Here is a 23798-nt window from a genome sequence, read left to right on the forward strand (position 1 = left end):
AAGTGAGCAAAGGAGAGTAAAACCATTTTCTACATATATCAGGAATATATACAGATGCAAGGAAATCAATTTGGTATGTAATGTGAGGGTATTTCTATGTTGTTAATCAGGATAAAAATTGTGCAAATTGGGACCTGTTATACCAAACTAAATGCTGCTATCCCATTAATTGACATGGAGTATGAAATAGATCAAACTGGGACTTTAGGAATTTCTGGTTGGATGTCCAGGCTTCACAATCCTGGACCCTGCACTTCAGGAATGACATCATGGCCTTAGAAAGAAAACAAGGATTGTTAATAAGGATGAACCCAGTTAGTTCTGAGCAGAGAGTAGAAAAGTTACCCCTTGGAACAGAGAACATTAAAAGGCTACCAAATTGATATTTTCAAGTTTTAAGAAGACAGAGGAAGGTCACTCTCTCAGGTGATGATAATCTTCATTTTAAAATAATTGACAAAGATCTTAGACAGAATTAAAGGAAAAATGTTTCTGTTGAAAAGTTTATTGCATGCTAGAACATATTGCACAAGAAGTAATAGATGAAAATTCCATTAATTATTTAGAAAGGGAATAACCAAGAATTTACATGGATTTGGATAACATGTTGGAAGATGGACATTAGATACATGGTACACTTTTTTAAAAGAGCCACTAGAAGCATAATGGTCTGAATGTCTCCTTCTTCCCTTCAGACTTGATAATTCTCTGTTCTCCGTGTTCCTATGCCATGGGAAAAATAAGTGTGTAAGAGGGAGTTGCCTTCATTACCTTTTCCATATACTGTACTTCCTTATTCTTAATTTATCACCTTACATCAATAAACATTAATCTGAATTCGATATCCGATTTGCCATTGATAAAAAGTACAGTATATGTGCTTGTACAACCAGAGTTTACAGGAAATATGTATTCACTAATGACCATAAACTTGCCATAATGTAGGTGACCCAGTACAAGCCACCTCCACATTGGACTCTCAACACACTGTCTGCAGAAGAAATCTGTGTTTACGAGGAGGCCTTGAACAGACTGGCAGAAAAGGTAAATATGCCATAAGGAATTTAATAATGAATGCAAACAGATGGAAAATTATAACGGTGGTAGTGATTCTCATTTGAAATCCCACACTATCAAGGTTACTGAACTTCAGGTGCAAGCCTTCAACCTCCTGCGACCTGAGCTGCGCAGACGACAGTACCACAGTTTGCTTAGTTCTTTTTTTCTGTAATTTATTTTTTATTGAATTTCATCATCAAACAAACATTTCCATAATGTTTTTTCAGGGAAATGTACTATGGACATGTAGTCGATGTTTATAGATCTCTTGCGGGATGTTAGGGATAAATTTGTCCCGGTGAGGAAGATAAAGAATGGTAGGGTGAAGGAACCATGGGTGACAAGTGAGGTGGAAAATCTAGTCAGGTGGAAGAAGGCAGCATACATGAAGTTTAGGAAGCAAGGATCAGATGGGTCTATTGAGGAATATAGGGAAGCAAGAAAGGAACTTAAGAAGGGGCTGACAAGAGCAAGAAGGGGGCATGAAAAGGCCTTGGCGAGTAGGGTAAAGGAAAACCCCAAGGCATTCTTCAATTATGTGAAGAAAAAAAGGATGACAGAAGTGAAGGTAGGACCGATTAGAGATAAAGGTGGGAAGATGTGCCCGGAGGCTGTGGAAGTGAGCGAGATCTTCAATGAATACTTCACTTCGGTATTCACCAATGAGAGGGAACTTGATGATGGTGAGGACAATATGAGTGAGGTTGATATTCTGGAGCACGTTGATATTAAGGGAGAGGAGGTGTTGGAGTTGTTAAAATATATTAGGACGGATAAGTCCCTGGGGCCTGATGGAATATTCCCCAGGCTGCTCCACGAGGCGAGGGAAGAGATTGCTGAGCCTCTGGCTAGGTTCTTTATGTCCTCGTTGTCCACGGGAATAGTACCGGAGGATGGGAGGGAGGCGAATGTTGTCCCCTTGTTCAAAAAAGGTAGTAGGGATAGTCCAGGTAATTATAGACCAGTGAGCCTTACGTCTGTGGTGGGAAAGCTGTTGGAAAAGATTCTTAGAGATAGGATCTATGGGCATTTAGAGAATCATGGTCTGATCAGGGACAGTCAGCATGGCTTTGTGAAGGGCAGGTCGTGTCTAACAAGCCTGATAGAGTTCTTTGAGGAGGTGACCAGGCATATAGATGAGGGTAGTGCAGTGGATGTGATCTATATGGATTTTAGTAAGGCATTTGACAAGGTTCCACATGGTAGGCTTATTCAGAAAGTCAGAAGGCATGGAATCCAGGGAAGTTTGGCCAGGTGGATTCAGAATTGTCTTGCCTGCAGAAGGCAGAGGGTTGTGGTGGAGGGAGTACATTCAGATTGGAGGATTGCGACTAGTGGTGTCCCACAAGGATCTGTACTGGGACCTCTATTTTCCGTGATTTTTATTAATGACCTGGATGTGGGAGTAGAAGGGTGGGTTGGCAAGTTTGCAGATGACACAAAGGTTGGTGGTGTTGTAGATAGTGTAGAGGATTGTCAAAGATTGCAGAGAGACATTGATAGGATGCAGAAGTGGGCTGAGAAGTGGCAGATGGAGTTCAACCCGGAGAAGTGTGAGGTGGTACACTTTGGAAGGACAAACTCCAAGGCAGAGTACAAAGTAAATGGCAGGATACTTGCGAGTGTGGAGGAGCAGAGGGATCTGGGGGTACATGTCCACAGATCCCTGAAACTTGCCTCACAGGTGGATAGGGTAGTTAAGAAAGCTTATGGTGTGTTAGCTTTCATAAATCGAGGGATAGAGTTTAAGAGTCGCAATGTAATGATGCGGCTCTATAAAACTCTGGTTAGGCCACACTTGTAGTACTGTGTCCAGTTCTGGTCTCCTCATTACAGGAAGGATGTGGAAGCATCGGAAAGGGTACAGAGGAGATTTACCAGGATGCTGCTTGGTTTAGAGAGTATGCATTATGATCAGAGATTAAGGGAGCTAGGGCTTTACTCTTTGGAGAGAAGGAGGATGAGAGGAGACATGATAGAGGTGTACAAGATAATAAGAGGAATAGATAGAGTGGATAGCCAGCACCTCTTCCCCATGGCACCACTGCTCAATACAAGAGGACATGGCTTTAAGGTAAGGGGTGGGAAGTTCAAGAGGGATATAGAGGAAGGCTTTTTACTCAGAGGGTGGCTGGTATGTGGAATGCACTGCCTGAGTCGGTGGTGGAGGCAGATACACTCATGAAGTTTAAGAGACTACTGGACAGGTATGTGGAGGAATTTAAGGTGGGGGCTTATATGGGAGGCAGGGTTTGAGGGTCAGCACAACATTGTGGGCCAAAGGGCCTGTACTGTACTGTGCTGTACTATTCTATATTCTAGGTTCTATGTTCTATAAGATGTATTTCAGATACTGTACATATATATCATATAACCATATTTGTCACAAATCTCCACATAATATTTACCTGAGGTATACGCCTATAGAAAGGAGAGGAAAGAAAGAACAATCGAAAGAAGAAAACTTATGTACAGTGTAGGGAGTGATCTTTTTTTTTACAACATATTCATTGACTTGTGAGAATAAAATCAGGCCTATGAGGTGTTATGTAGTTAAACCATTTTTTCCAGTATGAATAAAATTGTTCCAACTTATGATTAACAGATGCTGTTATCTTCTCCATTTTGTAAATGTCCATTGCAATTTCCATCCATACATTTAAAGTTGGGCTCTCCTGTGATAACCATTTCCTGGTAAGGGTCTTTTTACCAGCCACCAGCAGCACATTCATTAAATATTTATGCCTTTTCAACCATTCTTGAGGTATATACCCAAAATATATGGTCTTACTCTCTAAGGGTATTTCACATTTAAAGATGTCTTGTAGGGCATTATGTATCCCGCTGCAATAGTCTTTGATAATGGGGCATTCCCAGAAAATATGATAGTGGTTTGCATTTTGATTTCCACAATTTCTCCAGCAAGCAGGGCGGGTTACTATCATAATGGGATTTCTGAGAGGGTGTAATAAAATATCTTATCAAGTTTTTCCACCTGAACTCCCTCCATTTCTGTGAACTGGTACACTTCCATTGATACCTCCATATTATTGTCCAGTCTCCTTCAGATATTATTATCCCTCCTTCCTTCTCCTATTTTGTTTTAATATATTAAGTCGAATGTGTTTTACGATTTGACAAACCTTTATACACGCTTGAAATTATTCTAATACCGTTGTCTGAATTATATGCTTTTCTAAATAGCTCTATCAGACATGTACTTGCCTTGGTTACATTTTTAACCATCCTATTAACGTACTGTCGCATCTGTAAATACCGGTAAAAGTCTTGTTTTTCTAATAAGTGTTTCTCTTTGAGCGTTTCAAAACTGAACAGTGTTCCTTCTTTCATTATATTGCAAATAGCTGTTATTCCTTTAGCTGTCCAGTCCTTAAATCTAGCATCCAGTTTATTTGGTGTAAAATCCAAGTCATATGCACACCATTTAAGAATTGCAATGTCTCTCTCTAGTTTATATTCTTTTATAATAGTTTTCCATATTTTAAGGGTCCATTTCACCCATGGGTTGTCAATATTATTTATGTAACTTTGTAGGTTGTTATCAGCCAAAATTGCCTGTATGGGGATGGAAAGTATCCTCTCCTCAATGTTTTTCCATTGAGCATCATATGATGGGTTGCACCAGCATATCACGGCTCTCAACTGTGCTGAAAAATAATAATCTCTAAGAGAAGGTAGGCCCCATCCCCCCTTTTCCTTGGCTAATTGCGAAGTTTTGAGACAAACCCTAGGCCTTTTACCTTGCCATATATATCTTGTTAGCATCTTGTTCCATTCATTGAATTGATTTTGGTTAATCTCTGTTGGTAGGGTCTGAAAAAGATATAGTAGTCTGGGCAGTATATTCATTTTAATAGATTCAATCCTTGAACTGAGACCAAGAAAAGGAATTAGGTTCCATCTTGTTATATCTTCCTTAATTTTTTTATATATAGGCTGATAATTGCATTCTGTTAATTTTGCCAAATCTTTTGGCATAATGATGCCCAAATATTTGATGGACTCTGTTTGCCATGCCCAAGTATATCTACTTTCAATTTCTCTTGGTGGGCTATAATTATATGAAAGTAGTTGGGTTTTATCTATGTTGATCTTGTATCCTGATAATTGGCCATATTGTTCAAAGGATTGCATCAATTTAGGTAGAGAGTATGTTGGTTGCCCTAGATAGATCAAAATGTCAACCGCGTAACAGGCCAATTTATGCTCTGTCCCTTTAATAGTAAATCCCCTGATATCTTCATTTTGTCTGATGTATTGAGCTAATGGTTCCAGATATAATGCGAAGAGTAGCGGTGACCCTGTCTTGTGCCCCTTTCTACGGTAAAGCTATTTGATAAATATCCATTGATTTTAATCCTGGCAGTAGGATTGTCGTATAGTGCCTGTATAGTTTTAATAATTGTGTCATGTAGACCAAATCTATGTAAAACTCTGTAAAGAAAATTCCAATTAACCAAATCAAATGCCTTTTCAGTGTCCACGCTTATCACTATTGCTTCAATTTCATTTTTTAAAATATGATCCATAATGTGAAGTGTCCTTCGTATATTGTCTTGTGCTTGGCGTTGTTGTATAAAACCTGTCTGATCATTATGTATCAGTGTGGGTAGAAAATCTTCTAATCATTTTGGCCATGATGGAGGTAAATATTCTATAATCCACATTAAGAACAGATATTGATCTAAATGACCCACATTCCATTTTATCCTTGCCTTCTTTCGGTATAGCTGAGATTATCGCCTCCTTCCAGCTGGGTGGCATTTGCGTCTTTCTTAGGGTCCAGTTCAGTGTGGGGAGTAAAATAGGAATTAACTCACTTCTAAACCTTTTATACCACTCTGCCATATATCCATCTGATCCTGGTGACTTGCTTAATTTAAGCCCACTAATTGTAGTTTTTAGTTCAGCTTCAGTACGTCAGCAGTCATCGTTCTATTTTGTACTTTGCTTAAAGTGGGTAACTCTAAAGCATTCAGGAAGGTGTCAATTTGGGTTATGCTTCCCCCTGGAACTTTGGAATATAGAGTTTTGTAAAACATTTCAAAAGCTTCTTGAATGTCACTTAGCTTATTTTTTTATCACTTTTGTTCTTGGATCCCTAATTCTATGAATTGTATTTTCTGCTATTTTTTTTTTCAGTTCCCACGCCAGTATTTTCATAGATTTAGATCCACTTTCATAGTGTCTGTTTCAGAAACATTAAATTTTTTTCTAATTTCCTGTGTAGCCAAACTATTAATTTCATTCCTAATTTTTTAAACTTCCTCTAGTGTATCCTGTGCCAAACTCAATTTGTGTTTTTTCTTCTAGTTTCTTCAGCTTATTTTGTAATTCCTCTAATGTTTTATTCCTTATTTTTTCTTATATGAAGATATTGCTATAATTTTCCCTTTTAAGACAGCCTTCAGAGTATTCCACAGAATGGGAGGTGAAACCTCTCCATTATCATTGAATTCTAAGTAAAGACCAATTTCTTTTTTAATTTGTTCCTTAAAATAGGGATCATTGTGTAGACTTGAATTTAGTTTCCAAATAGTATTCTTTGGTTGTAGGTCAAAATCAACAGATAAATATATAGGTGCATGGTCACTTACATCTATTGTCCCAATTCCACAGGTGATTATTCTGTCTCTATCTTTTCCAAATGTTATGAAATAGCCTATTCTTATATATATGGAATGGGGGGGGGGGCAAAATAATGAGTGTAATCCCTTCTATCAGGGAAAAGGTCCCTCTATATATTAATTATACCAACATCCTCAAAAAGAGTGTTAACTTTCTTATGTAAGGACTTCATTTCATAAGTTTTTCTATTGGAAGAGTCTAACTTTGGTTGTAATTGTAAATTTAAGTCTCCCCCACATATCAAGAGACCTTCTATTTCCGTTACCATAATATTAGTAATTTTCTGGAAGAAACTAATATCACTTCCTGGGGTTGCGTATATATTCAATAAAGTAACTGGATTTCCATCTATATTCCCCCTTACCAGAATATGTCTGCCCTCCTTATCTCCCATTTCGAATACTTTTTCAAAATTCAGCTTGCTTGAGATGAGAATAGCAACTCCTCTTCTATGTCCTGATTTCTATAAGGAGAAAGACAAATTAGTGAAGTCCATTCTCTTTAATTTTCCGTGGTCATTATTACTTAAGTGAGTTTCCTGTAAATATACTACATGGGCTTGTTCTTTTTTCATTTTTGATAGAATTTTACTGCACTTGACTGGATTCAACAGCCCACTGACATTAAAATAAATGAATTTTACTTTGTCCTCAGCCATGTGTACTTATCTGTTAGTATATCATTGAAATTTGCAGAATATAGCTTAATCGATCTACTCCCTGAACAAATAAGAGCCAAGAAACACAAATAATAAAAAAAAAAGGTAATGAAGGTGTGATTCCAAGGCTGGGGTCTCTAGATCACCCTGGGTTGAGCTAAGTCTAGCCGTAGGCGATAGTCCCTCCTACCTGTGAGTTGAGGGCCCCTGTTGCAGTATCTATAAAAGTAAGTAAAAAAAACTATGTCCATTACACAGAAATGATTTCCCTGTGTATTCTTCCCATGTATATATTCTCATTTAGGTGGTGAAAAAGGAATGAATAAATGAATTAAAAACAATGAGTAATATAAAATCCACATTATAATACGTATTTCTCAAGATAGGTATATCACCATCTATTTTTGCTTCCGTTTAGTTTATCAGCACTTTTAAAGTTAGCCAAACCTTATGGCTCTTCTGGAGGAGGTGAGAGCTGTCCTCAGAGAACTGACAGTCTCTTCCTAATATCCTTCTCTCATCCTGCTCCCGTCCCCTGCTTTCTCGGTTCTCTTACTATTTCCCAAGCAGATGGGATAACTGCTCAGCCAGGCTTTCCCTTGGTTTGACCACGCTAATGGGCAGTCTCCTGTTCTTCATGTCTGTAGTCACCTCTTACACTGTCTTGGTAAAATACCCTCAATTTAGCAGGGTATGGGGTTTGGAATTGAATCTTTTCTTGCTTTAATATTCATTTCACTTCGGAATATTCCTTCCGTTTCTGTAGGACCACCGGGGGGTAATCATGATCGAGGTATATTAACTTCCCGTTCCAAAAAATCCTCTTCTTACCCCAGGCCCTTCGTAGAATCTCCGCCTTGCTCTTGAATTGAAGGAATCTAAGTACTATTGAGCGTGGTTTACTTTCTCTGTCTCCGGGAGGCCTCGAGACGAGTGAACGATGCATCCTCTCAATTTCAATCTCCATAGTCGGGGAAATCTCCAGCGCTTCACACAGCAGCTTGTCTACAAAGTCTATCATCGACAATCCCTCTGCTCCTTCGGGAGCATTATAAATCCTGATATTTTTCCGTCGTGATCTTCCCCCCGGTCAAGCAATTTACTTTCCCGTTGATTTAATATTTTTATCATCTTACTTAGTATCTGTTCCACGTTTTGCACGCGATCTTCCACCGTCTCAATTCGAGTCTCTGCCACCGCTATTTTCTCATTGACGTTGGCGAGCTCTGACTTTATATCATTGAGTTGCTGTTCTATATCTTTTTGGACTTCCCTTATCTCTTCCAGAATCCTTATCATATTTGTTGCTTCACCTGCACAAGGCCCAGCGTCAGCTTCGCCACCACGCGCACGTGTAGGAGAGCCACGCGTTGCACCTCTCTCTTCCATAGGCTCCGCAATGATGCTTTTTAGATCTCTATTCTTTTTCCCCATTCTTGCCCCCCTTATCAGTTCAGATATTTTCTAAAGATCTTATATTTGATGGATTAACAGGGCTAAATATGCGTTTTTCCAGAGGAGCTATTGATTTAAGCTGCCATTCTGAACGATGATGTCACCAGACCAGTTTGCTCAGTTCTAATGCCCTCAAGGTGATAGCCAGGAATTCTCTGGTTTAGACCTGGAAGGTTTTGACATTTGCAGAAAAGGTTGAATATAATAATACCACAGCCTTTCCTTGTCAATCAGGTTTGCTAATTGTGATTAATTTAGTGAGGTTATTTATATCCTCCATATTGCACTGTAGGTTCGTACTATTTTGCTTTTATTTGAAGAGGTCACTGCAATTTTTATTTTCCATGCTCTTTGCAGGGACTGTTTCCTAAGTAAATTGACTTTGTTTACTGTGCAACAGAGTGTTTAATATGAGTCAAACATTCTGCTGCACCTCCAGCTCATTGGCTGGAACACCATTGATCAAAAAATACAAAGTTAAGAACCACCTTAACTCTGTAACCTTTAATACTCTTTACAAACAATAAAACTATTGACCCCAACTTTGAAAGCTTGTATGATCCTCAACCTGTAGCTTTTGGGGAACGAGTTCCAGAATTCTCCTTCAGTTTGTTGCAGAAACTCTTCCTGAGATACCACATCTAATTCCAAGCCTACATCCTTTGTTCTGGACTTAGCTATAGATAGGGGTATAGTTTCTTTTTCTTAACAACTCATTTAATCATCTTAAGTACTATAGATAGAACGTCCCTTAACATTATATATTCAAAGGAATGCAAACCTTTTCAATGTGTGCTGTCCTCATAAATTACCTACTTACCTGAGTATCACTCTGTCAGATTTGCACTACACCCACATGAAGTGCACCCATCTGAAATTACTTTAGCCTCCTGAGGTTGGAGCAGGACAGGCTAAATCGCTCCTTGGAATGATTCAGGAATAGCTTCTTCTCCTCTGCCATCTGATTTCTGAATGGACATTGAACCCATGAACACTAACCCACTTCCCTCACCCTCACCACCCCGCCACTTCCTGAAGTCAATGACCAGGTGTTCTGTTTTGCTGAGGAATACAGCATTACTGAAAACAGCTGTATTTCCCACTGATAACCTGAACAAGAGGTGGAGCAATGGGCGGTGGAAACATTCCACAGCTCAGTACTACAGAACTTCAGCTATATAACCAGTTCAGCTGAATTTTTTTGAAGTTATCTTGCAGGGAGTGTCAGGCGCACCAGGTCTTGGGCACCAATGGGAATATGAGTATTAAAGAATGTTTGCACTGTGGCGTGGCAAAACATGGCTATTAAAGTGCCTGCATGTTACATGTATGATGATTAATCAGAATTCCAGAAAATCTTTATAATTATAAATAACCTTGGTGTTACTTGGCCATTGGTGGAGCAGGACATTTTCTTTATATTGTTCTTTTTACAAGTGAGAATGTAACATTTCAGAAATGGTTTGTCATTATGTGAAAAAAATGCATGGAAATTTCTCGGTAGCACTTAATTTCTAGAATTCCCTAAATGGACAAGTCTGTGTTTTTTAGTAAATTGTAACATCTCCCAGATTATCCTTCCTTTCTGTTTGGTGATATCTAGTGCAGACACCCTCCATGGTAATAGAACTTCTTCTAGGATCTCTAGGTTTATCACTGATAGGATCTCTAGATTTATTTCTTCCATGTTTCATCAGGGTTGCAGAGGCAGCCAAACATCAGTTATATCCAGAAAGCAGAGAGTCTAGTGGTCCCATTAACAAGCATCATACACCTGACTTGCATCTTGTCTTCCCTCAAGGCTAAGGTTAGGAATATCTCGTGGAGATCCTATCTGTAAGAATTAGTTCTCCTTGCCTGTTATTCATTGTCAATAAAGCTCTTAAGAGTTTTGCTGTTTTGTTTATTTGTTCTTGGTTTGGATTCAATTCTTATTCTTGGGAATAAGTTTTGAGGAACCAGACAGGCTGCAGAAGGACTTAGATTAGGAGAATGGACAAAAAAGTGGCAGATGGAATATAGTGTTGGGAAGTGTATGGTCTTGCACTTTGGTAGAAGAAATGAAAGGGTAGACTATTTTCTAACTGAAGAGAAAATACAAAAAAAATGGAGGTGCAAAGGGACTTGGGAGTCTTTATGTGGGATTCCCTAAAGATTAGTTTGCAGGTTAAGTCTGTGGTGAGGGGGGCAAATGCAACGTTAGCATTCATTTCAAGAGGACTAGAATATAAAAGCAAGGATGTAATATTGAGACTTTATAAAACACTGGTGTGGTCTCAACTGGAATACTCTTAAGTAGTTTTGGACTCCTTATCTGAGAAAGGATGTGTTGACATTAGAAAGGGTTCAAGGGAGGTTCTCAGAAATGATTCTGGGATTGAAAGGCTTGTCATATGAGGAACATCTGATGGTTCTGGGCCTCTACTCACTGAAATTCAGAAGAATGAGGGGTGATCTTATTGAAACCTATTGGAAGTTGAAAGGCCTCAATGAAGTGGATGTGGAGAGGATGTTTCCAACGGTGTAGGAGTCTAAGACCAGAGGACACAGCCTCAGCATAGAGGGATGTCCTTTTAGAATGGAGATGAGGAGGAATTTCTTTAGCCAAAGAGGGGTGAATCTGTGGAATTATTGTCATTAGTAGTTGTGGATGCCAAGTCATTGGGTATATTTAAGGCAGTGATTGATAGATTCTTGATTAGTCAGAGCATGAAGTGATATAGGGAGAAGGCAGGAGATTTGGGCTGAGAAGGAAAGGGAATCAGCCATGATGAAATGGTGGAGCAGACTTGGGCCAAATAGCTTAACTGTACTCCGATATCTTATGGTATTATAGTCTTATTCCCAAACTCTCCTTCCTTTCTCTTCAGACCTGGGTTCAGATACACATTCACAGGCTAGTCAGGTAAACTAAGTTTGAAGGAATGTCCAGGAAGTCAATTCATCTTCATCACTTTTTAAAAACACCCTCCTCCAAATAACTGTGATTTCATCACTTAAACCAGCCAACAATTTACTTATTGACAGCACTGGATTCACCAAAGATTTGGAGGTGGGGTGGAGTGTATGACTCACAGCAATTAATATACAGTAAACAAAACAATCTGGTCATGTTAAGTGACGTTGCTCTCACCAGCACTTATTAATCAAAATCCATTGTGGGATCAGTTCCCATCTCTCAAAGGGCCCCTCCACAGTAAAGGCAGATTTTTAGTAAACAGTACCAACTCTGTTATTATACTCATTTTTGCCAAAGAAGAGTTACTTGACTTGAAGAACATTGACCCAAAAGACGTGGCAACAATGGTGATGATTCTAAAAACTGTGTTCAAAGGACGTGTATATTGCTGGTATTTATTTTCTTTCCCTAACCACACCTGAAAAAAGGATGCAGCTGAGATTCAGTCACTCTTAGCTATGAAGCCAGATATGGACGAGACCGGGGTTTATTTCCCTGAAGGACACCAGTGAACCTGATATGGTATTACAATCTGGTAGGTTCCTGGTTACCATTACTGAGACCAGCTTCTTTCAAAGAAAGAACTCTAGATTTAGTTGCTTGCTTGAACTTTCATTTTCAAGCTGCCACTGTGGAGTGTAAGGGCATGACCTTGGTTTAATAGTCCTGACATTTGGCTTTTAATTTTGTAACCAATCAGAATGCTATTGTCTCTATTTGGGATCTTGCTGCTTACATCGCAGAAGAATGATCTAGTTCAAAGTAAAATGTCAGCGGGGCCTCTGAGACGACAGGCCAAGAGCATGGTGAACTTAAGCAATATTAGTAGTCCCTGCCATAGGCCCTATGCATGCAACATATGGAAGTTTTCTGAGGGTGAATGGATTCATTTAGACCCTGGGAGATGACACACAACTTCCAGTGTTGCCATACGCTAAAAGAAGAAGGTGATATTGTGACAGCAGATGGAGGAGATATTGGTGAGTCTACTTGTGATGCAAACTGCATCAGTTGAGGACATAGCAAAAACACCAAGGGACATTCTAACTCATTATCTTTAAGGTTTCTGAGAGTTACAAATTTAGCACAAGCAATGAGGGACCATGGGAAAAGGTTGAGTACTTTGTGGTCAGGCACAAATCTCTGGGGGAAAATAGTGCAGATCTCAGACCCTTTCAGATCAGCTATTGCAGGTTAGCTCAGAGGTGGACTAGCAAATGAGAGATTTGAAACAAAAATAAGTGAACTGAGGATTCAGAACAGCCCACTTGACTTGGCACTGAATATCATGTTGTACTTCCTTTTGACCTTGAAAGCGGTCCTTGGCATAATCTATTGTATGTCAGTTTACAGAGCAATCACGTCAGCTCTATTTCCTTTTAGTCCCTTAGTTCCCTGTACCTTATTCTCTCACACATCCATCAGCTGCCTTGAGTTTCCTGCCACCCACTCACACATTGTCAGCACGCATCCAAGGTCAGGATCAAACATGGGTCTATGAACTCTGAAGTAGTTTCACTCAGGATAAGATTCTGATGTATAAGCAGGGTGCAGGTTCGTGGGAGCTTAAGATGGTGGTGTGTTCTGCTGAGTCATGGGAACACTACAAGTAGCTTCAGAGAAGTTAGCAGATGTTGCGTGTGTAAAAGGCGAGCAGTTGTGGGAGTCAGCAGAATAGCCATTCAAGATGGCCGAATGGTGTACCTGTGATAGGGGAGGATATATTGCACAAGAAGTAGGACAGTAGTGTAGCTGTTAGCATAACACTATTATAGTACCAGCAACCCCAGTTCCATTCCCACTGCTGTCTGTTAGGACTTTGTACTTTCTTGCCGTGACTGCATGGGTTTCCTTTGGGTATTCCAATTTCCTCCCACATTCCAAAGGCGTATGGGTCAGTGGGTTAATTGGTTGTGTGGATGTAATTGAGTGGCATAGGCTCATTTGGCCCGATCTAACACTAAACTCTATGCTCTATCTCTAAAATAAATAACAAGCAGCATTCACAAGAAGAACATTCAGAGGAGAGCAAGCTGCTGAGGAAAATCACTTTCAAGGGTGGTAGGTGTTTATCTGCCTCAGACAAAGAGGTAAGGAAATAAGATGGTCTTGCTGAAGATCACAGACAGTACGACTGGGTACTGATGAATTGGAAACATACCTGTTGGAGACTGATTATGGTGGTATATTTTGGAACACATTTTCTTTCAAAAAACAATGATAAACATGTGTCATTACCACAGGAAGTCAGATTGTTATAAGTCTGGTCCTAGAGGTTTAACAATACATTGAGGCATATAGAAACAGTGTTGAGCAGATATACAGAAGAAAATCTCTGGACTAGTGGAGAGATAAAATGATTGGAGGGTTACTAGGGAGAAAGGTGGCACTATAGTTTAGGATTAGAACTATGCACTAAGATCATGGGCACATTCAGTTGGTTTGAAGAGTTGTGTATTTGAAAAGCCGGTAAAAGAATCTAGGTGACGCTCACGTTTGGTAGTGCTGGTCCTTCCTAATCAGACTATTGGTCAGGTGAGCTTCAGAATAGGTAAGAAGGCCATGCATCTCACTGCCTAGAGCCATCACCATAGGAAAGTGGAACATAATTAAGCTATTTGATGCATCAAGTCTGCTCTGCCATTCAATCATGGCCTTTTTTTTAATAGCCCCAGTCTCCTGCCTTATGCACAGCCAATGATCCAGCCTCCACAGCTCTCTGTGGCAATGGATTTCATCAATTCACCAAAACTTCTGGCTGAAGAAGTTCCTCCTCATCCCAGTTGTAAAGGGACGTCTCTCAATCTGAGGCTGTCTCTTCAGGTCCTAGGTTCTTCCATTAATGGAAACATCCTCTTGAACTCCAATATTAATGGTTGCCATTCAGCTTTTGAGGACACCAAGGGAATGTATAATCAAGGTTGTATGCAGTTAGTCTTTTTCTTACAGGGCTGGCACAATATCAATAAGGATAAAAATAATGGGAATATTAAGGACATTTTTCCAAAATCATGGCTTTGAGTGCTAACCTTTCTGGAATTACCTTACGCCGGGTCAGTAAGTAAATCAGATATTGGACTTTGATGGCAGTGAGATGGCAGGACAGAAGGTGTCAGATCTGCTGAAACCACCATGAGGCTAAGAATCGGTAAAGAAAGGAATGAGGGGAGGATGTAATATCCAAGAGTGAAGGGCAGCCTGTTAAAAGGAGTAGATGTTCAGAGAATCATTGGACCATTGGATAGTAACTTGGCACGCTCTGAGAATGGAAATATTCACACCTCAGTAGTGAGCAGTTCAGTGGAAGAGTCCATAATCTGTTTGGACTCTGTTACAATTCCAGGATAATGGCTATCCCATTACAAACATCCACATGCAGGTAAAAGGAGATGTACTGGTGTGAGACAGTATCCAGTGAGGCTGCTCAGAGAGTAGTAATGCAGAAGCTGAGGCTGTGCAAGTTCTGAGGAACCGCTGTGTCTGAGACGTCTGTCATTTACAAAATTGTTTCACAGTCTGAATCAAGCACAGATTGAGCTGAATGCTTGAAAAGTAGGTGCAATATAAAGACAGTTCATGTGATGGATATTCACCTTCCATACCCCAAAAGGGCTTATTGCTAACTTCAGTTTTGTTTTCAGCACTGCAGCAAAGCTGCCCAAAGGTCAAGAGGTTTGTTGTTCATTGAGGTAAATTGCTTCTTAGCACAGCAGCCGTAATTGGTCAAGGTTCAAGATGTTTCTTGTACAATAAGTTAACCTTCTAACTAGTATTCTTTGCTCACCCTCTTGGCTTACAAGGAGAAGACAGGAGACTGGTGTTCTGAGGGATAATAGAAAAGTCATGATGGAATGGTGGAGCAGACTAGTGGGCCAGATGACCTAATTCTGTTCCTATGTCTTATGGACTTCTAGCATGTACACTTTGCTCACCTTCTTGACCTAATCAAGAGAAACAATGGGGTCCATATTCCTAGTTAAACTCTGACCCCATCAAAAATCAATATGATCACATCAACCTCGTTAATCTGTGGCCTAATCAAGAGAAACAAAAGGGTCTACATTGGTCTAATGAAACACTCCACCTGGCATGATAAGGTGATTAAGACATGTCATACAGTATACTGATAATGCCAGTTAATAGGACAATGTTCCAGGCAGTCAGGGAACAACATTCTCTAAGGAGTATGAGATAGAGAATCGGACTCCACAGGGGAGTGTGTGTAGCCGACTTTTCTTAATATTATGATTAGTGATATTTTCTTAAATATTAGTTCAGACATTTTGTTATATGCTGATGATGGTACAATGTGGAAGAGAGTCTAATATAAATTATACAGTTATCAATGAAGTAGAGGAATGGGTCACGGGTGGGGGTTTAAATTTTCTGCAGCAAAGACTCAAGTTATTTGTTTTTCTAAAAGGAGCATTACACTCAGAATTGATCTAAGGTTGTATGATAGATCTCTTAAACAAGAGTCAGTGATAAAGTTTCTAGGTACGAGGGGTGATTGATAAGTTCGTGGCCTAAGGTAGAAGGAGTCAGTTTTAGAAAACCTAGCACATTTATTTTTCAACATAGTCCCCTCCTACAATTACACACTTAGTCCAGCGGTCATGGAGCACACGGATCCCTTCTTTGTAGAAGTCGTCGTCTTGGACCTCCAGAAAGTGGTCCAAAGCAGGAGCAGTTGATAAGCTCCTGATATATTATAATGCTTTCATATCATCCCCAGCTTCAGCATTACTGGTAGAAATGGGTGATTTACCTTTATATCTATGCAGGTTACAGTTAGCCATGGTTTCTTGGGTTTATGTAAGAGGCCAAAAGTTGGTCATCCAATATTGGCAACATCAGTTGAGTATTAGGGACAAATCATTGCAAGTTCTTCAGATTTGGGTGGATAGAAAATGAATGGGCACAAAATTTTAGCTTGTTTGATGTGGTATATGGTCCCAGTGTATCTCTTTCTGCCACTCCATGGTTTTTCCCTTTGCCTGTGGTTAATTTAATTCTTCAAAGAAAAGATCAAGATGAAGATCAGTTGTACAGGTAGTTTGGCGATATATGCAAGGCAGGTATTGTGGTTTCTTGTAAATGTATACAAGGTTTAAAAGATTCGGTGATCTTTCTTTCTATTTAGGTTCCAAGGTTTCAGATGGCTATTAAGAAAAGATTATCGGACAAAGTATCAGTATTCATGTCTGAAATGGTTGCTATCATTTTAGCCTTGGATTGAGTTGAAGAAGTACACCCTCATTGTGTACTTCTTTGTTCTGATTCGGCCTTGGTTTTGACATCTATTGAAACAGGTACTTCAAAATTTAGTCCATACTTTCTATTAGAGATTGTACAACATCTGTTGAGGCTGCAGGGTCTACCATTGTGTGTCCATTTCTTATGGGTGCCTTCCCATTTTGGGGTTGATGGAAATGAGGTAGCAGATATTCTAGCTAAGCAGTCATTAAAAATTAAGGATGTAAATGTAGTGGTGCCTTTTGATAAAGGGGACCAAAGTCGTAATTTAAAAATATATTTGATCATTGCGGCAACAAAGTTGGGATAAAGAAAAGAAAGGGCAGCATACTATAAAAAATTCGAAGGATGGGGTAACTCAAATGGGAGATGAGTATAACAGGAGGGAAGAAGTTATACTTGCACATTTTTGTATTGGACATATTAGGTTGAATAATTTGTTGTTCCAAACTAATATACCTGGTACGGGCATTTGTACAGAGTGCACTATTCTAGAAACGGTGCAGCTCTTCGGTAGGTTTTTCCAATTTGTAAGCATTATATTTGTGCCTGGAAATCCTTTGTAAGTTATAAATCTATGTTAAGGATTATGCCTCAAAATTAAATGTGGTTCACTTACTGGAAGTGGAAGTATCTCCTCCTTGGGGGAGGGGCTGGGGTTGTGGGGATCCACTGCTCGAAATAGACTCACTCAGGAAGAGAATAAAACAGTGAAGTAAACTAATTTCTGAAGTATACGTTGAATAAGCACAATCTCTCTAAAGTGAGGGCATCTGTAGATACTGACACCAGATGGAGCTTAGTCTTCACTAAAGCTTAGCACTCATGAATGGTTCATCACATTTAAAAACTCTAAATGGAGGTGTGGATTTTACTGGACTGATCAGAGAGAATGAGAGCGTTCTGAAAATGAAGAAAGATCTGGTGTCCACAGAGTGAAAGTCAAGATGCAAGATAGGGCTCAAGAAGCAATCAAGTAGAATGAGTTGTGATTGTGTTCATGATATTCAGTAATTAATCAGATACAGTAATTCATTGTACTGTGTGATGATCAGAATTATTAATCTGTGCTAAGTTTGATGCTGCCATTTAGAACACGTAATACAATATATTTAATATTTTGCATATATGGAGATAACTAATGTTAAGGTAGTCACATCAGAAAGGGATGTGAGATCAGATACAGTTGGAGAAGTGAGTCACTGGAATTACTGATGCCTGGAGTGGACATCCCAGATGTTAAGCAGGACTTGTATAGGAAGAATTTTATAGTTGAGTAAAGTAAGAAATTGTGTTAATGTTTGATTACATTTATTAGTTTCTGAAAATAATTATTTATTTGGATGAATCGAAGTATATAAATAACTAATATTATTGTTATAATTGCATTATATATTGTATTAAGGTAATGCAATGCCTTCTGAAGGAAAAGCAATATATTGCTTTAATTGATGGTTTGCATGCATTTATTACTTATTGAAAGACGAAGGATAGTTAACAAGTGTACATTAAATGTAAATGTATCTTTAAGAAGTGAGTGTACCATGTGATAAGACTTTGGGTGCTTCATTGTACTGGTTGATGGTTAATTGATTTCATTAAATGATGTTCCTGGTAACTCCGCCTCTGATATTTGTTCTTGTAAGTTGCATCACGAACAAACCACAGTGATTTTATTGCAAGAGTGACCCAGATAAGAAACCATTGGGTCAGAACATTTTATTGTATTTATTTCATGCTCTTTTAAATACTGGTGGAGATGGGGAAGAGGTATTTGACCAAGAGGGTGGTGTAAGGAAGGACGTCCTCACCATAAAGTAGACAGAGCTACAAGTACCTTCACCAGAGACATCGTTTTCATCTTTTGCTATGGTGCAAATTTAAAACAATATTTCTCGTTGGCAGGTGAGAAAGAAACAGGTCCAGCTCTTCCCTCTTTTTGAAGACTATGATCGTCAGAACATTGGCAGCGTGACACAGTCGCAGTTCCACCGTGTACTGAACGAGCTGACTCTCGATGATGTACTGAGCTTCAGGCATATCTGTGTCCTAATGCAAAGGTTCTGGGTGAAGGTTGGCACTGGTGACAATGTCAACTACATTGCATTCTGTGATGCTGTGTACGATGCAGCCAACATGGACAAGAGGATCCCCTAGCTCCGAGCTTGGTGAAATACTGTCACACTACCTCTCCTCTTTCTTTTCTATCCCCACACTCTGACTCTCATTCAAAAGAAATGATTCAATATTGAAAGCAAAGGGGGAAGATCACAGTTTTTTAAAAGTAACTTTGTTAGTTCCCATCCAACAAAGAACATAAAGATATTTTACATTTTGAACTTTTCTGATTACTTTCATAAAATTTAGCAATTCAGTTCTAGCTGGGTGTTGTCAGTATGTGATTTTTCTAATACTGTTTTACTGAACTAAATTTTGTATTCTTTGTAATACATAGAGGTGTTAAACTAAAACCCAGTATACACTGATAAAGATCACGGGCACCATTTGACTACTGCTAATTTGCTTGGAATTTTGATCAATATTCATCCCTCAGCCAACAGTGCAGCAAGAGCAAGCTATCTCATCATTTTCCATTAATGTCCTTGTTGTTTGTCCTCTGGCTGCCATACTTACTATAGAAGTAATGACACATGATTGTCATAGCGCTTTGCACAATGCTTTAGAGTACCAGTGACCCAGATTCAATTCCCACCGCTGCCTGTAAGGAGTTTGTACGTTCTCCCCACGCCACATGGGTTTCCACCGGGTGCTCCAGTTTCCTCTATCAATCCAAAGATGCACTGTCTGGTAGGTTAATTGGTCATTGTAAATTGTCCCGTGATTAGACCAGGATTAAATCAGAGGATTGCTGGGTGGCACAATTCAAAGGGCCAGAAGGACCTTCTGTATCTCAATAAATAAATAAATAAATAAGGTTGGGAAGGATTTGGGGACATCTCCAGATGCCTTATTTGTGTTTAAGGGAGGACCACAAAGGGTTCTTGTAATAATTGGTGACTAAAGCTTTAATCTCATAAACCCACAGATAGCAGCTGAATGCCTCAAGAAATGTCATGGACTTTATCAGGTCAGGAGAGAAATGAGAGGCGAGCTACACATTCCAGTGGCACTGCATTAAAGCCTGTGAACAATTTCAACTACCTACACCCACACATCAAGTGTTGAATCCTACACATCTCCTGCAGTATGTTACAGTAATTAAAAACTAGAACAGCATTTATTTGAAGATAGCTGCGAGAGTGGAGGGAATCATAAGTATAGAGTAGCTCCAATTTAACCTGAGGGAACATTCTGAGGAAATGTGGCAGATTCAAATTGGGCCCTCTCGGTCAATAGAGTGCAGTTTAACTTTGGCCTGGCAGCCAGTTTATAATCATCCAGTGAGGTTTCTTGTAATTCCATAGTGACATTAACAAGCTACTCAGTTTTGGTTGCCTGGAGATTATCAGCAGCAACTCCACTGAATGGAAAGCTTTGTCAAATGCAGTTGCACTGACTGGAATTCACAGTGGATCTTTGGTGAAGGAAATCCACTTGGATCATTCTTGCTTCCAATGAGAAGGAGCTGCCTCCTTTCAGACTTCCTGTCATCCCTCACTGTAAGAGACTACACTGCTGGTGCCTGTCTGCCAATGGATGCTGGGCTGTGAATTGCTATCTGCTTGAGTCTTGCTTGGTTTCGTGGGTTGAGGTAGGATGAAGCAATGAAGAGGTGAGTTAGGGCCACTTCTTTGACTGTCCCTGCAAAGGTACAAGGAATTATTGTAAGCAGCCAATCAATATTCAGCAATAGTAGGTACTTAGAGAGCAAGCAATTAGCTGGAGGAAATCTATGGACCAAACAGCATCTGTGGGAGGAAAGGAAGTGACATTTTGGGTTGAATCCTGGCATCAGGGCTGATGTTTGTTGTTCCTGATTCCAGCCTCTGTGGTATTTTGCATCTCCTCTGCACATTAGTACCAAGCACCAATGATGACAAGATTGGAAATGCAGTTAAATCCAATGACGCATTCTAGTGATAGATCTTGGTTTTAACCCGTGATTATGTTGGACGGATAAATATTTGCCAGTAGTCCTGGACTGATTGCTGATAATTGTGTAAATAGTGCCCAGCTGGCTAATTGAAAATATTTCTGACAGTAATCTTGATGTGCTCTTAGATGAGAAAAGTCCAGTGTGAAGAAAACTGCTTGGCACAACATCCTGATTGGTTCAGTCCTAATCTTTGAGTAATTTAGCATTAGATCTCACCTTGGAATGACTCATACCCAATGAAGTGAAGGAAAACTTCCTGATGCAGAGTGCTGTGCCATCTTAATGACTATGCTGGCCAAGAGATGGTTCCCATGGTCTTCCCCCCCTTGCAGTGCATATATATTCATCTATGCAGTGAGTCAAGCAACTTCTCAAAAACCAACTGAGATGGAAACTTTCTTCAGGGTTTATAATGAGATCTCTTACTTGTGAAAAGATTGTGCTGTTTCAAGGGAAAATAAAGAGTGGATGGAGATGTGTGTTTCAAATCAAATAGAAACTAACCCATGCAGGAAATTGTATGAAAAAACAGCTTATGTATAGGAAGTGATGTTCATGGTAAATGAATGGCATCTCAAGAGATCAGAACTTTTCCTGTCTGGCATCCATAGGATGTCAAACTAAACTACTGAAACTAAAAGTCAAGTAATCATTTCATTAAGTGCTTTGGAAAAAAAAGGACAATCTCAGAGACTGGTCTTGGAAACAGTCTGACTGCACCATCTTTAACTGTTCTCACTTTGGAAATGTCATCCTTGGCCTAATTCATTCATGTCATTCGTGGCCTAAGGTAGAAGGAGTCAATTTTAGAAAACCTAGCACATTTATTTTTCAACATAGTCCCCTCCTACATGTACGTACTTAGTCCAGCGGTCGTGGAGCATGCAGATCCCTTCTTTGCAGAAGTGGTTCACAGCAGGGGTGATTGATAAGTTCGTGGCCTAAGGTAGAAGTCTATGAGTTATACAGCTCTCGTTACATGCATGTACAGTTCAACTCTTTGAGTGAAAATGCAGAAAGTTTGAAGTTAATAACCCATCTCCTTCTACCTTAGGCCACGAACTTATCAATCACCCCTGCTGTGGACCACTTTTTGGAGGTCCAAGGCACTGACCTCTACAAAGAAGGGATCCGTATGCTCCACGACCGCTGGACTAAGTGTGTAAATGTAGGAAAAATAAATGTGCTAGGTTTTCTAAAATTGACTCTTTCTACCTTACCAATCACCCCTCGTACGTGCTCATGGTAATGTCAGGTGAGCAGCAAGGTGATATGATGCCTACCTGGAATGACAGTTGGGTGAGTTCCTTCTGAAGTTAGTTCTTAATATGTCTTCTGACTCACAGTAGCCCCACAGAGTCAAGAATAAGACAGAGTTTACTAAGGGGTCTTTGCCTTGAGAGAGGCTCCTGCTTTGTGATGCACTGCATTTCCTTCTGCATAAACCTGTCTGTGAACAACAAGAAGGATTCAGTTGTTCAGTGCTGAGAGGTTGCTTACAAATATGTCAACCATTGCAAAGGCTATCTTTGGCTTATCCTGTTAAGGAATGTGTTGCAGTCAGCAAGATATGCGGGGCCAGTTAACCATGAGGTGAGGGTGAAGTGATTAGCTTGGAGCACTCTAGTGGCATGATCAGCCAGGCTGAGATCAGTAGAAGCATAGTTCCATTGGCTCTACTGGGTTGATCACAGGCTATGTTAGGTTCTACTATGTACATGAACATAGAATCTCCTTGTTTCATTAATATATTAACTGCACAACCTTGCCATTGGTAAAAGACTTGATATCACATAGTTCTGTGTCCAGCTCTCAGTTTTACATCTCTGCCATCTTAACTGCTAGAACACAGCCCCCCAGTTCAAGCCTTGGTGTGGTGAGATCTGCTTTGGCAGCAAGCTTTGCCTTGACCAGGATGAATCCAACGTCACTATATCCAGCAGATTCTATGCCCTTTGGGTGTGCACCAGCAACAATAGCTTTAGATGATGACAGAAGATGCAAGATGCTTTCTTTTGGGCCGTAGATAGTAGAATTATTATGTAGCTTCCTGGAACTTTCCAGTCTATGAGATCCTGAAGGGAAGAACAGTGATACCCTGCTCATGTTTCTGTTTAGGGACTGGGACATCCCATCCACAAGTGTCAAAAGTAAAATCTCTTAACATGAAGCATTCCTGGATACTGACTGGAACAGCAAATTGAAGAGGGTCAAATAGGCTGTTTATAGTTGATAGCACGTCACAGTGCATAATGGGTCTTTCAGTATCTGTGACTTGGAAAGTAAAGATGTTAGAAATGAGGTCCCATCCAAGGCCCAGACTGTGCTGTATAGGAGGGAACTTCTGCCCATGATCAAGATTCTATAGACCCTTGGCTAGATTTTCAGAAATATTGCATGACCTCAGCACTGTTGGATATGTGATCTTATGCAGCCTGAGATTAGACTGTGCCAACATGTCTTGCATTGCTTTCAGCACGCTGACTGCTTCTTCTGCACTAGAGAAAGATTTAGGACCATCATCAATGTAAAAATGCTTCTCTATGTACGTGTGTGCTTCAGTCCTGAATTCCTTCTCTCTCTCTCAATAGCTGTTCTTTTAAGGCCATAGATTGCCACAGCTGGCAAAGAACAGTAACCAAACACATGAACTTTCATTCAGTACTCCGGAATCTCATTGTCCAGTTGGTAGTCATGAAACCATA

The 23798-nt window shown here is 39.8% G+C and overlaps 1 protein-coding gene and 1 long non-coding RNA gene across 2 annotated transcripts in view; one reads left to right on the forward strand and one right to left on the reverse strand.

Annotated features, from left to right (window-relative positions):
• Positions 1-20187, forward strand: part of LOC134358455 (uncharacterized) — a 102217-nt gene extending 82030 nt beyond the window's left edge. Inside the window, exons 19-20 of the mRNA XM_063070696.1 lie at positions 946-1044; positions 18942-20187. Coding sequence (XP_062926766.1) covers positions 946-1044; positions 18942-19193 — 351 coding nt within the window. The 3' untranslated portion in view covers positions 19194-20187. The remainder of the gene's footprint in view (positions 1-945; positions 1045-18941) is intronic.
• On the reverse strand, positions 4820-9858 carry LOC134358458 (uncharacterized). Its single transcript, XR_010020875.1, has 3 exons — positions 9642-9858; positions 7073-7171; positions 4820-4893 (listed from the first exon to the last, which is right to left on the reverse strand). It is a non-coding gene; the product is annotated as an uncharacterized LOC134358458 (long non-coding RNA).
• Positions 20188-23798: the final 3611 nt, after the last annotated feature.

This window comes from Mobula hypostoma, chromosome 18 (assembly GCF_963921235.1).
Source record: "Mobula hypostoma chromosome 18, sMobHyp1.1, whole genome shotgun sequence".
Lineage (NCBI taxonomy): Eukaryota > Metazoa > Chordata > Chondrichthyes > Myliobatiformes > Myliobatidae > Mobula > Mobula hypostoma.